This window comes from Etheostoma spectabile, chromosome 15 (genome assembly GCF_008692095.1).
Source record: "Etheostoma spectabile isolate EspeVRDwgs_2016 chromosome 15, UIUC_Espe_1.0, whole genome shotgun sequence".
Lineage (NCBI taxonomy): Eukaryota > Metazoa > Chordata > Actinopteri > Perciformes > Percidae > Etheostoma > Etheostoma spectabile.
The window spans coordinates 3,455,519-3,468,498 of record NC_045747.1 but is presented as its reverse complement, the minus strand read 5'-3'; the positions used below and the strand labels follow the sequence as shown (position 1 = coordinate 3,468,498).

The following is a 12,980-nucleotide window of genomic DNA, read 5'->3' as shown; positions in this document are numbered from 1 at the left end:
GGGGGGGGGGACAGATGAGATGAGTGGCAAAAACAGAGAAGCAGATAGTATCACATATGGATTTATAATTCTCGACGTACTTCTTTTAACTAGAATGACTAAATTATAATTACAGATAATGTTTCCTCACCTGAAGAGCCGAGCATGTTTCATGTAATCTGCATCTTCATCGTACTCCTTCTGAGAACCAATCCCCACCCAGAAGAAGTTCTCTGGCTCCTCCCCCTCATTGATTACCTAGGAGACAAATTGATAATTGAGAGACACGTCAACAAAACAACAACATTGCACAGCAGCTAAAGTATCTAAAGTATCTGTCTTATCTCTGGATGCAAATAGTTTTTCATACACACTTTACAGAGAAGAAGGTGGTCAGTGATATAGACAGTGCGCACATACATCATAAGTGTAAATACGTCATATTTATCTTTTTGGGGTGTAATTATTTCTTTTGTATGTGAGAGTATTTAGGGTTTATTCGAAATATTTTAATGTTCAGCCCAGTTTAATTCAGCAATGAAAGGAGTTGAAATATATGATGAAATGGGAGCTCATAGTGTGCATGTGCGCAGATTTATACCTTTTTTTGTATTTCAAGTTACACAATGAATAAGAAATGAAAAAACAGGACTATATGAATATTATCTTTATTGTGACTATTATCGCCACTGTTCATCACACCCCCAACCGGCACCATCAGACACCTTGAGAGCCTGGGTCCGGCCGAGGTTTCTCCCTAGAAGGAAGTTTTTTCTCGTCACTGTTCCACTAATTGCTTGGGGGAATTACTAGAAGTGTTGAGGCTTTGTAAATTTAGAGTGTGTTCTCGGTCAAGTGTCTCGTGGTAACTTTTGTTATGATTGGATACTATAAATAAAATTGAATATTCCTACAAAAGGAACACGTGCACATGCCCATTTACCTGCTTGCTGTACGTGTCATCGAACATATTGTTCATGATGTCCTCGGCCAGTTTGGCTTCGTCGGGGTCCGCGGCTCTGCCCACCCAGGTGTAAACGATGCCCTGATTGTCTGTGCTCTCAAACGGTACCTGCAGACAACATAGACTGTTACACACAAACCAAAGAGAGGACTTTTTTGATCTTCATATAAACCGTCTAAAAGTAGGAGGAGACACAGGGTAGCCATCTCTGGTAGGATTCTGGGATACAAATTATTGTTATATTGTTGTTTTTGTAAGAAAATTAAAATCACAACCTTGAGAATGAAGCAAAACTCTGAGTTGAGATTGCTGGAATCTGTTCCAATCTGGATTGTCCTAAGAGAGAGAAAGGTAAGGTAAAAAAAAAAAAAAAAAAAGTTTCTTTAAGCTGACCAGGACTTGGGGTGTGTGTGAATCTAATAGGTGATAATAGAACTATGTCTACCTGGTGCAAAGTGCGCTGCCATTGGTGCGTATGTGGTAGAGGGAGGGCTGAGCAGAGTCCGTCTTCTGTTTCCTCTTCCCTTTGTGGATGATGAACTTCCTTTTGAAATGGGAGAGGAACTTGAGGTTCTCCTGCTGCTGGGTCATACGCACCACCTGGACAGCAAGACAGGCAATGGTTAACATTTTGTGGTCATGAGTTGGAATTTCAATATTGTCCGAAAATGCGTAACAAATCTATAACAATACCTTCAGTTTTCCAGGGAAAAGACTCTCAAACTTCTTCTGCAGGGAGAAGGTGAAAGTGAGCCAGCCCATGTTGGAGGCCTGCCTGCCCTGCCAGAAGTACACTACACACTGGAAGTCCTCCTCGGGCTGTTTGTCCTCCTCCTCCTCTGCTGCTGCACTCTTTTCTCCTCCTTCACCACTTCCCCCCTCCTTCTTATCCTTCTCCTCCTCTTCATACTCCACAGGTACCCAGTATCTAAGAAAGCAAAGCGAGATTAGTGGAAGACAAGGTCTTAATCTGACAGAACAGTCTCGAGCCAGTGATGCCACTTCTCGTCTACGTGTGAATGAACAAATAGAATTGTTTTTTGTATTAAGGTATGGGCCTGTACACTCCATAACCTGTAACTGTTAGGCACATCCTTACCTGCAGAGGAAGACATAGCAATCCTGGGTGTGGAAGTGCCCAAACTCCTCCTCAGGCAGGCGAGCAAACTTCTTTCCTTCCAACACAAATCCCTCCATGCCATCCAGGTCCTCATTCCACTCATCCATCAGCTGTTCAGCCTAGAGAGAAATCGGAATCAGAACGCAATTTACTGCCACAGTAGTTACCCTACTGGAGTTTGCCTTGGTGTATATCAGGGTTTCTCACAGCACATTGCAGCGTAGGCGGCCGCCTAAGCAAGACACGCCTGCTGCCTTAACTATGCTGTCAAAAAAGTAACAAAAAAAACAAAACAATTGTATATGACAGATATCCAACGTGGTTCTCTGTCCTGTTTTCTCCCTTTCATTCCAAACCGTGACCAATGCTAGTCTCCCTTCTCTGCAGAACGCATTAAAAATAAAAAACATGCCATGAACTAGAAAATAATCTGTTTTTAAAATCTTTAAATATGTGACAGGGTTCGACATTAAGGCTTGTCCGCTTGTCCGGGACAAGTGGATTTTTTGTAGGGCAAGTGGAAGAGAAATTTACTTGCCCCACTAGACAAGTTAAAACTCTAACAAAACGAAATGTCATGTTACTTCACGGTACCTGACACTCATTACTAGGGTTGGGTACCGAACAAATAACGTTAATAGGCTACTACCGAGGATGGATTCACTTTAAAAGTCAAACGGTGACAAATTTCGAGCGCAATCGTATCTGACGTCTCTGCCTCTTGACAGAAAGCGGAGCTCCAAATGTAAACAATAAATACACAAGCAAATAAATACTAAATAGCTGTTTCAGCACTGTGTGCAGTGCATATGAAAATTGCATTGGCTTCCAATTGCCCCACCTGCTGCACTCCCTGCTATGAGGAGACCTGCTGCGTCCTGCTATGCTCTGCCATGCTGCATCCTGTGGCACCCCGTGGTGCTCTGCTGTGCCATGAACTACTATGACTACTATTTATAGTCATTGATCCATTATCTTTATTGTAACTATTATTGCCCACTGTTCATCACACCCCCAACCGGCAGCATCAGACACAGACGCCTACCAAGAGCCTGGGTCTGTCCGAGGTTTCTTCCTATAAGGGAGTTTTTCCTCGCCACTGTCGCACTAATGCTTGCTCTTCAGGGAATTACTAGAATTGTTGGGGCTTTGTATATCTACACCAACGCTATCTGTAGAATGTCTCAAGATAACTGATGTTATGATATAAATAAAATTGAATTGAAGTGAAATAGTGAGTATAATGGCAAAGAATAACCGTGCGTGTTGTTACCTCAGTTAGGGGCATGGCTGGCTGCCTGGGCAGGAAGAGGGCTGTGAGGTCAGCTTTCATCTTGTCTTTCTGCTCTGCATCCTTCTTCACCTGAGAGAAAATGCAGATAAACACTTACTGTGCTAACCAGACACAAACAGCTAAATCTGGAGGACACACACACACACACACACGCAAACATCTAACATATTTCTGATTTTGGTCAGTGGATATTTTAAATGACTATTTTATGAGGTTATTAGTAGCATTTGACTGGTAGCCTGCTATTAAAGTATCAACATTTAGGTCATGCTCGCACGCACAAACACACCTTGCCCTGCAGGTTGTCCTTCTGTTGTACAGTCTCAGCTGCTCTGGTGTAGTCCACCTTCAACACATCATCCCAGTTCTTAAACTTGGATTTAAACACCTGAGGAAGAAGAGCAATTAAGATTACGTTATACTGTGCTGCTCTGTTCAGACGCTTTAACTTAATAACAGCCTTTCACCAATGTGTTTACCATTGCACTGGATTTGATACAAAATATAATGCAGGTGGTGCTTTTCACATTATGATGTATTTCCAAAGGTGTAAAATAAACTATTTAAACAGCAACTTTAGACTTACACATCCATTGTATATACAGTCTCCCTACACAACAGACCAATACAGGCAGGTAAAGCTAGTGGACAGTATTGATTTAGATTTTTTTTATTACACTTCTACTTCCCACAGTCTCACAGGTCTGCAGCAGCAGTATTTGAAGTGGTGCGGTATTACCTGGCACTCGGTGCCCTCCAGGTTGCGGGTGACGCAGGCATGTTTGGGCCGGTGCAGCATGGAGCAGATCTCCTGACCCAGTTTTAAGGCAGCAGCTCGGACAAGGCGTGGGGACTTCCTCCCGATCCAGATGAACACGTCAGACCAGCAGTCGAGGATGTACACACACTTTGTGTCCAGCAGAGACTGCACCTGAGAAAAGGGATGGAAATTACGGAAGAGGAAGTAGGAAATAAAAGCATTCCTTCCAGAGAATATGTAGTAGACAAACATACCAGTCTCATCTCAGGCAAAGTGTCCAGTTTGACCTTGTGGTCTTTGTGTTCAACTGACAGCTTGTAGTTAATCTGTGGCAGCTCCAGGTAGCCCAGACCCAAGCCCACCTACAGGACAATGAGAAGAAAAAAACATCAGTGAATTGAGATTTCCAATCTGTAGGAGCTTTTGCTTTTCGCTTGGACACCAAACCCTCTGCTATCATCTTGCATTGTAAACTCTCCTCTCTGCGTGACTCATGTTACTCTGTGCTGCGAGTCTACTGCTGCAGTACGGAGCAGACCCTTAAGATTATAATTAGTGTCCGTCGTTTGACTAAGTATTGAAAAATATGCTCAGTATTTTTACCAACTTTTTTATTAAGTTATGGCCTAAATCATGTTTTGGGAAGTCACAGTAAACCTCGACCTTTGACCAGATCAGGATGATCAGTTCATCCTGAGTCCAATTCCAATTCCCACAAGGCGTTCCTGAGAGATTGCGTTCATAAGAAAAGGACGGAGAGAAGGACAGCTACCAGCTACCGACCACAGCTATGGCCGGTGCAGAGCATAGAAACACAGTTACACGTAAGTTGAATCTTGAAATAAAGCAGAAGGCTCCACAGTATCTCTTACAGACCTCCTAAAACACTGACTAATTTGCTTTACACCAGCACTAATTTAACACTGTGTGTGCACTTTTATTGTAGAGCACATTAACATTGACACGATGAGGTTAGTTATGGAGTCTATACTGTATAAAGGCTATTAAAAAGACTTACCTTGTATAGTTTAGGTCTGACAGGAGAGAAGTCATCTGGTACGTGTTTCTTGATCTCCTCCGGTTGTCCTCCCAGTACCTCCCAGAACCCCGGAGGCTCCTGGTTCTGCATGAGGGTTGCAATCTCAGCCTTCCCCTTACGCTCATTTTTATTGATCTTTTCTGCAAATAACCTGAAAAATGAAAAACAATGCACACACTTTGCATCACTACATTTTTTTTAAATTATGTTTAATTGTGTCCCAAACATGGAAACCAACTTGAGACGTGTCTTCCAAGAGGCAGAAAAGTGTGTATTCTGTGTGTCTAACACATAGACCAACTTGTGGCGGTGCACCACACAAACAACAGCAGCTGCCACACATTGCGTTTCGTCATTATCTTTTTTTAACGCCATTTTTAACATGAATTCATTCAGCTGCATTTCCTTTCCCTGCTCTCCTCTGTCTCACACACACACACACACACACACACACACACCACACACACACACACACACCACCACACACCCCACACCCACCACCACACACCACACAACACACACACACACACACAAACACACACACCACCACCACACACAGCCCCTCCCCTCCGTGCACACAGCATCTGTCTTCATGAAAATTTCCATCCACACATTTTTATCCGAATTAAGTGATATCAAATGAAAAAAGCCTTATGAAAACAGTAAGATTTGAAGAAATTTCATGAATATCGACTGAAAGGAAATACGTTCGGTCTCAGATTTTATCTTGATCGATATTCGGCTTATGCAATAAACGCTGATGGAAACATTTACCGAATAAATAATGAATTGTGATTAAGTTTTAGGTTATTTTATGGTTGCAACCCGCCACAAAACAAAGAAGAAGAAGTTTTAGTTCATAGCCGCCCAGTCCATAGCCCTTGTCCATAGCAAAAATCTAAGAAATGCCATAATTTATCAGAATCTCGTGAAGATAATGGTCAACACGACAAGTAACTGTAATTTGATTGCAACACAGCCTGTGACATCAATACGTACAGGTTTTTATTGGCTTTAAAGCCATTGGATGGAAACACACTTTCACCAGCTTTATTCTCATGAGTTTTATACCGAACTTCAGATAATTTGATTGACAAATGGATGGAAACTTAGCTAGTGCTGTTTCCTTAGCAACTTTGTCACTGGATTTAGCTTCTCAGACCCCCTTTGCAACTTCTTTTTCATAAAAAGCAACTAGTGACAATTCCTTACATTCCTTTCTATCTACCTTGCTGACACGCAAATTATTGCGTACTGACGTCACAAATAATTATGCAAATGAGCATATGACGTACCCCCAACCACAAATTGTTTTGTTATCTGTGGTAAACACTGTTATTACTTATCGTTTTGTGTCGTACCTGGCCTTTGTTGTGCTGCTGAGAGTAGCGTTGGCTCCTCTCCAGATAAAGATCTCCGGCCCTGTGTCCATCAAGAAGACATACCTGCCAAAAAGAAAAAGACAGGATGTTAGTTCCACACTAAATGAGACAAAGTGTGCATATCAAATAGCAGCAGGAAGAAATGAGAAACAAATCAACTGAAGGTCTACAGTAAATTCACTGATTATGCCAAAAAGAGAGTGGGGTGATGCAAAGCATTAGCAAGGGAGGATTTGTGCTGGAGGATTTGGCAAACTATGTGAGTGTTCGTCACGCTACCGAGGGTCGAGGGACGAGGCCTTCACTGGTACAGACTCCAGTCGGATGTTTTTCTTGCCATAAATTCTGTACAACCTGACAGACAGACAAAATGATAAAACTTGAAATTCCAGACCAAAAAGACGCAGCAGAGACAGAATGTGCTTTTAACTACAGCTGAATGTACAAGCTATAAACTGACAAAACAAAGTCATACTCTGCATACACTTGATTTGAAGTAGCTTTTCAAAAGAACATGTGTCTGACAAGATTACAAAGAGAAAAAATATAAAACATGTGACTTGACTAAGAAGGAAGAAAGAACACTAATGGTAATTATGCAAGTTTTCTTGAAAAAAAGTTCCTTCCAGCTTACCTGACAGGATAGTTTGTGTCCTCCACAGTGTAAAATCCGCTGGATGTTCCTCCCTCAATGTAGGAGATCTCATTGTTAAACACCTGCACACATGACAAAAACTATCATTTAAAACAGCACGTAGCGGCTGGAGGTTTATACACGTATAGGGATTGTGTACCGCATTCAATTAAAGAACAGCATTTTTTAAAAGGTTTATTTTATGCTTTACTGTGAAGTGCAGTGAGTTTATCTTATCCCAAACTTAGCTGGATCAATTGTTTCTTCATTGTTAGCTATTTAGGGCCCAATGGTTTCCTTGACGCGGGAAACACTGAAGGAATCAAGATCTAAGATCAACCGTCACATTCTACGTGTACATTTCATTTATAATGTAAAGCTCAAATGTGAAGCACTTTATTTTACAAAATGATGGAATGTTTGGTTTTATAACTGTATTAAATCACCTCTTTAAAAAAATAGTAATGTTGCTACATCAAATCATTGATATTCAATACATTTTGAATAGTTTCTTATGGTAATAGTAATTAATCTTACACATTTTTAGGCACTCTCACGCAATTGTAAAACAGAAAACAAAAATTAAAAACACAGAATTTGGGAAAAATAAAACGGAATCTGGGAAAAAACTAAAATGGATTTTATAGGATCCTAGTTATTTGTGTGTACATTTCTGTGTGAACCATAATCTATTTATACTGCATGTACAGTATTTCTACATACGGCACTGAACTCCTCGCTCTCGTCTCCCATCTCTTCGCGTATTGTCCTGCACTCTGCCCCAAGGAAATTTCTGAGGTTGACGGCATGGATAGCAGAGCCGGCCTTCTTGTCCAGAGTGGCCTCTTGACCGATCCAGTAGAAGATCTGCCAGTTCAATGCGCCATTGTCATCCAGGAAGGTCTACAATTGCAAAAAAAAGCATGTGAGAAAGATGTATTGGCAAATACAGTACATGAAGGCTTACAGATGTTCCAGCTGTCACAACGAATAACGGTTTCGTTAATCTAATTTGTTTGATGATAATCCTAGTAATGATACAATCCACTGACATGTAGCTCCTGTAAATGATGGCAGATTTGATTTGTTACCTTGAGGATGATGTAGCAATCAGCCTCATAGAATTTGCCATGGAAAGTTTCATCCACTAGTATTGGAACAAAGTTCTCTATCTGCCACACTGAGACACCTGGTACCTGTGGGCGGGGAAAGAGAAGAGATATGTACACTGATATCTGTACAAGCAAACACAAAAATATATATGTATAATATAATATGTAATCAATCTTTAGGGGAACTTTGGCGGATTGTAGCTGAGAAAGGGTAGAAACACATTACCTGCCCTGTATCTTCCGTATAGAACTCAGAGTAGTCCAGTTGAGGTTTCTCTATACTCTTGTCCCAGCGCCGGACCTTTAAATCAGCATATTTCAAGTCCCCGTTTTCCTAAACAATTAGCAGATTTCTTGGTAAATAAAATGTAAATTAACCCTATCATGTTCATTATCCTTCCTGTGGGCTGTGTAGCCATTGTTCCTAATCTTTTACTTTACCTCCAAGTTGCTCTTGTCGTGTGCGACATCACTCATGCCCTTCAGCACCTGCTTTGCCTGATCGTCTTGAGAACAGTCCTTCCTCCTCCGGAGCCTCATCTTCCTCGCCAGGGGGTCTCGGGGGCTGGCTCCTGGACACATGTACACACAGACAGGTATTTAAGCCTTTGACCAGCCAAAAAACAATGGTAATCTATTGAGTGGTTGGTAAGATTCACTAGCCATTTGGCTGGTGGACAAAAAAAGTTAATTTGGAACCCCGACTGTACACACTCATGTACAAACCTTACATACAGTTACAGGCGGACGTACCTCCTCCAGCAGCGGCAACAGTAGCAGGCGACGCCCCGGCCAGCCGGAGCTGATTCTGCAGGGAGAAGTCGATGTTGTACCACTCTGCTGCGGTGTCGGCTGGTTTAGGAGGCATCACCAGGTTGGGGTTCTCACGCACATCCAGCATCTACGGAAAGACGCATTAATGGGAACATATTTGTGTTTCTTTTCCTAAACTATAAGTATTGGTAGAGATCAAGTAATATCCAATAAAATATATGTATTTGAATCAAAACATTATGGCGTTACAGTGCACTATGTTTAATTGCTTAATCATTTTTGCGTCCTGGATATTATTTCTAGAATATTCCTACAGAAACGTGAAATGTACTATATTATGATTTATTTGTGAAAAATGATTCTAATATTTCTCTAATTCACACCACTTTATATTATTCATTTCAATTTGTTTTTTTGATGGTTCTATTCTATGTAACATATTACATTTACTTCATCCAACTGCGATTTATTTTTATTGAAACATACTGTTTCAGTCAAAAGTATGAATAATTTAAATAATTAAATCCTTTACCCAGTGTAAATGCTGTTTCAGTCCAGTAATGTCTGAGTACTTTACGAGTGACGGTATTTTACCTCTAAGTCAGTCAAGAAGTGGATGGCCTCAGGCAGTGTTACCAGGCGGTTTTTATTCAGCACCAGCTTCTTCAGCTTGCCACATCTAAACAACACAAAACCACATATTCACATGTCCAGATGTACAGGGGGTTGGCCCAAGCAAAATGTTCCACATTGTGAAACAAGAAAGTTTCTCTTCTCTTTCAGAGAGGCATCATCAACCACAGCACCCTCAATCTGTTCTATTGTTCACCTGCATAGTCCCTCTGGGATGAGTTCCAGGTTGTTGTTAGCGGCCATGAACTCAGTGAGGCTGGACAATTTGCCCATGCCTGGTGGAACCCCATCAAAGTCCAGTTTGTTGGAGTTTACGTACAGCTTCTTGAGTTTGGACAGCTTACAGATTGCAGACTGGAAGGAGACACACAAGCAAACTATAAGCGTTAGACATCATACACAAATTATAAAAAAGGAAATGTATCTAAATAACTGATTGATCAAAAATAGATTTCTAGCAAGAAAGTAAAGCCGATTAATAAATCACTCAGTAAACTAATTTGCTCTTTAAATGGTTGATTCACCAAAATTTACATATTTCTCTATATTTAGCCATGCAGATAGTTTGACCAGATTTTGAGATATTCATCGTCTACATTTCTGCCACCACCCAAACAGAATTAAAACACATTTGTGGTTTAATATCGCAACATCACCAGCTACGCAACTTTCTAAACCCAGGTAGTAAAAAAAAGAAAGAAAAGGGGCTTCTAGAAACAGTTGTGCAATTATGATGTCCTTACTGGCAATGAGGTGAGCTGGTTGCGGCTCAGGTTAAGCGTTTCCAGCTGAGTCCACTGGTCAATGCAGAGGGACAGTTCTGAGATCTGATTACTGCTTAGGTTGAGTCTCTTCAAACTGCCCAGTGAATAGAGGCACTCTGGCACCCGAGTCAGGTCGTTACATGACAGGTCAACATCTGAGAGAGGCAGAAAGGACCGAGGGAACACGTTAGTAAAAACTATAGTAATGATGATGATATGCACAAAGCGACAAATCTATGAAAAAGGTACGACACAGCCAAGAGGTAAACACAAGTAGAAAAATGTGCCAGTTGTGTGTGTGTGTGTGTGTGTGTGTGTGTGTGTGTGTGTGTGTGTGTGTGTGTGTGTGTGTGTGTGTGTGTGTGTGTGTGTGTTACCTGCTAAATGCGTCAGACCCTCCAAGCTGGTGGGCATGTTGCTCTGGGTCCTCTGGGTGTTCCTCAGGTGGAGAGTCTGTAATGCCACCATGGCTGGCAGCTGGCTGCTCAGATGCAGAGATCGAGAGTAAGAGCAGCATGAAATAAATTCAGATTTCAGGCTTAGGCTTAACATAACAGGAATGAGCTATGACTTCCTGAGTGTTTGCGTGAAGGTGGCAAGTGAAAGATAGAGGTAACGATAAAAAAAACAAATCATGTCTTCTTACCGCAACTGGGCATGCATCAACGGGTTGTTGTTCAGTGTGAGTGTCTGCAGGTGAACCAGGCGTCTCATCTGCGGTGGCAGGCTGTCCAGCTTGTTGTCACTCAGGTCCAGATATAGCAGGTCTGTCAGGTTGATGAACAGCTGGTTGGGGATGGAGTCGATACTGTTGTGGCTCAGATTCAGCACCAGCATGTTCCTGCTGTTCTCCAGGTCCCTGGGGATCTCTGACAGTTGGTTGAAACTCAGGTCCTAAAAGGTGAAAAAAGGGAAAGAGTATTGTATTTTTAAAGAAAACACTGTCTGTGAGCCAGTTATTTTTGTGACAGTGAAGTTTTATAATCAAGTGAAAAATAGGGAAGGTAATATGTGTAAAGTTAGGCCGTGGACAGGAATATAAGGAAAGGAAGGCATGTTAAAATAAGTGTGTGTACACTGAAAAAAAAAGTCTTCAATGGTGTGATAAACAGAGATTTAGGGATTGTGTGAGATTATCACATACCAGCACAGAGAGGTCATCGAGCTGAAAGATGTCATCGGGGACTCCAGAGTTTTTCAAGTTGTTGGCCCTGGCTACAACCGCCTGCACACAAGGTGAAATACATTTAGGGCACTATTATAATTACACATTGGTACAGGTAGAAACAGGCTACAGTAAAAGCATTAGTTTGAAATAAACAGTGCTTATGACAAGTGAAAGAAATCGGCATGTTCTTTATGTTTATTTTCCTATGCGTGTGTGGCTGTCACTTACCCGTAGGTTTGGTAAGCTGGACAGTTCTCCGTGTAAAGTAGTCAGGCTGTTGTGACTCACTGAAAGATGCTCCTAAAGAAGGAAAACACAGAGGGTTGGGTAAGAGATATACAGTGCACTGCACAAAAACATGACTGAAAACCCCATTCAACCCCTCAACATAGTGGTGGCTGTGCAATGTACTTCTTGCACTAATGCCTTAAAATAGAATGACCTAACTGCAAACAGGAGAAAACCGAGGCAGATAAACACACCACAGACACTTTGACTCCTAGCCATGATAACAAACTAATCTTATTTATCAACTCCTGGTAAGATCAAGCATGTTGGCATGGATCACCTGCTGACTGAAGCTTTGGAGGTTTAGATTAGATAATCCTATTAAAGATATTGGGGATTAAAGTAAGACTGTGTGTCACTGATAAAATGCACCAATCTGCTGTCCTGCAATCCTTTCTTACCCGCGCATCAAGTAAAACCAAAAAGACCTGTTTTGACTAAAAGATTAACAATACTGCTATCAACAATGGAGTAATAGATTGGACATCTAATTATATAAATATAATTTGATATATATAGTAGACAACAAACAAAAGTGCAATCAAAATAACACTAACCTGTGATTAATAGCGTACACTTTGACACTGTTACTATTAGCGATAATAGAGAGATTAATACTACTGCTGTTGTGCTGGTGGTGGTAAAAACAACAAAACAATATTAAAGAAGAAGAGTGTTAATTCTTATTCATGAAGACTCATTAGAGAAGAGATCAGATACACCATGCTTATGAATTAATGCCTCCAAATTTAGAGATGTGAGAACAAGATAATAACCAGCGAAAAGCCCGAAATGTCTCACCAGCTTCTGCAGAGAGGCCAGCTCCTCTGGGAGGTAGCACAGTCCGGTCCTGTTCAGTTTCAGCCATCGCAGACTGCTCATACACTTGACATGCTCTGGGAAGTACCCACCCTGTAAAGACAGACAGGGGAGAGAAAGAAGAAGGGGGAGTCAGAATTACTTTTGACATCAGTCATACTGCTATTGACTTTATCAATGCTATGTCTTTGTAATGTTAAATGGAGATGAAGTTGGTCAAGGTTTTTTTTTTTTTTTACCAAAATCATTT

At 41.3% G+C, this 12,980-nt stretch overlaps 1 protein-coding gene across 1 annotated transcript in view; it reads right to left on the bottom strand.

The window, feature by feature from the left end:
• flii (FLII actin remodeling protein) overlaps positions 1-12,980 on the bottom strand; it is a 16,618-nt gene that overhangs the window by 2,084 nt on the left and 1,554 nt on the right. The window contains exons 2-28 of the mRNA XM_032536488.1: positions 12,713-12,823; positions 11,852-11,923; positions 11,600-11,680; positions 11,102-11,349; positions 10,833-10,936; positions 10,435-10,610; positions 9,888-10,045; positions 9,653-9,737; positions 9,038-9,185; positions 8,726-8,856; positions 8,511-8,618; positions 8,264-8,368; positions 7,896-8,075; positions 7,173-7,255; positions 6,818-6,892; positions 6,518-6,601; positions 5,136-5,307; positions 4,372-4,479; positions 4,097-4,288; positions 3,647-3,745; positions 3,337-3,426; positions 2,043-2,182; positions 1,637-1,871; positions 1,389-1,543; positions 1,219-1,279; positions 923-1,051; positions 131-237 (exon numbers count right to left, since the gene is read on the bottom strand). Of these exons, the coding sequence (XP_032392379.1) occupies positions 131-237; positions 923-1,051; positions 1,219-1,279; positions 1,389-1,543; positions 1,637-1,871; positions 2,043-2,182; positions 3,337-3,426; positions 3,647-3,745; positions 4,097-4,288; positions 4,372-4,479; positions 5,136-5,307; positions 6,518-6,601; positions 6,818-6,892; positions 7,173-7,255; positions 7,896-8,075; positions 8,264-8,368; positions 8,511-8,618; positions 8,726-8,856; positions 9,038-9,185; positions 9,653-9,737; positions 9,888-10,045; positions 10,435-10,610; positions 10,833-10,936; positions 11,102-11,349; positions 11,600-11,680; positions 11,852-11,923; positions 12,713-12,823 (3,437 nt within the window). The remainder of the gene's footprint in view (positions 1-130; positions 238-922; positions 1,052-1,218; positions 1,280-1,388; positions 1,544-1,636; positions 1,872-2,042; positions 2,183-3,336; positions 3,427-3,646; positions 3,746-4,096; positions 4,289-4,371; positions 4,480-5,135; positions 5,308-6,517; positions 6,602-6,817; positions 6,893-7,172; positions 7,256-7,895; positions 8,076-8,263; positions 8,369-8,510; positions 8,619-8,725; positions 8,857-9,037; positions 9,186-9,652; positions 9,738-9,887; positions 10,046-10,434; positions 10,611-10,832; positions 10,937-11,101; positions 11,350-11,599; positions 11,681-11,851; positions 11,924-12,712; positions 12,824-12,980) is intronic.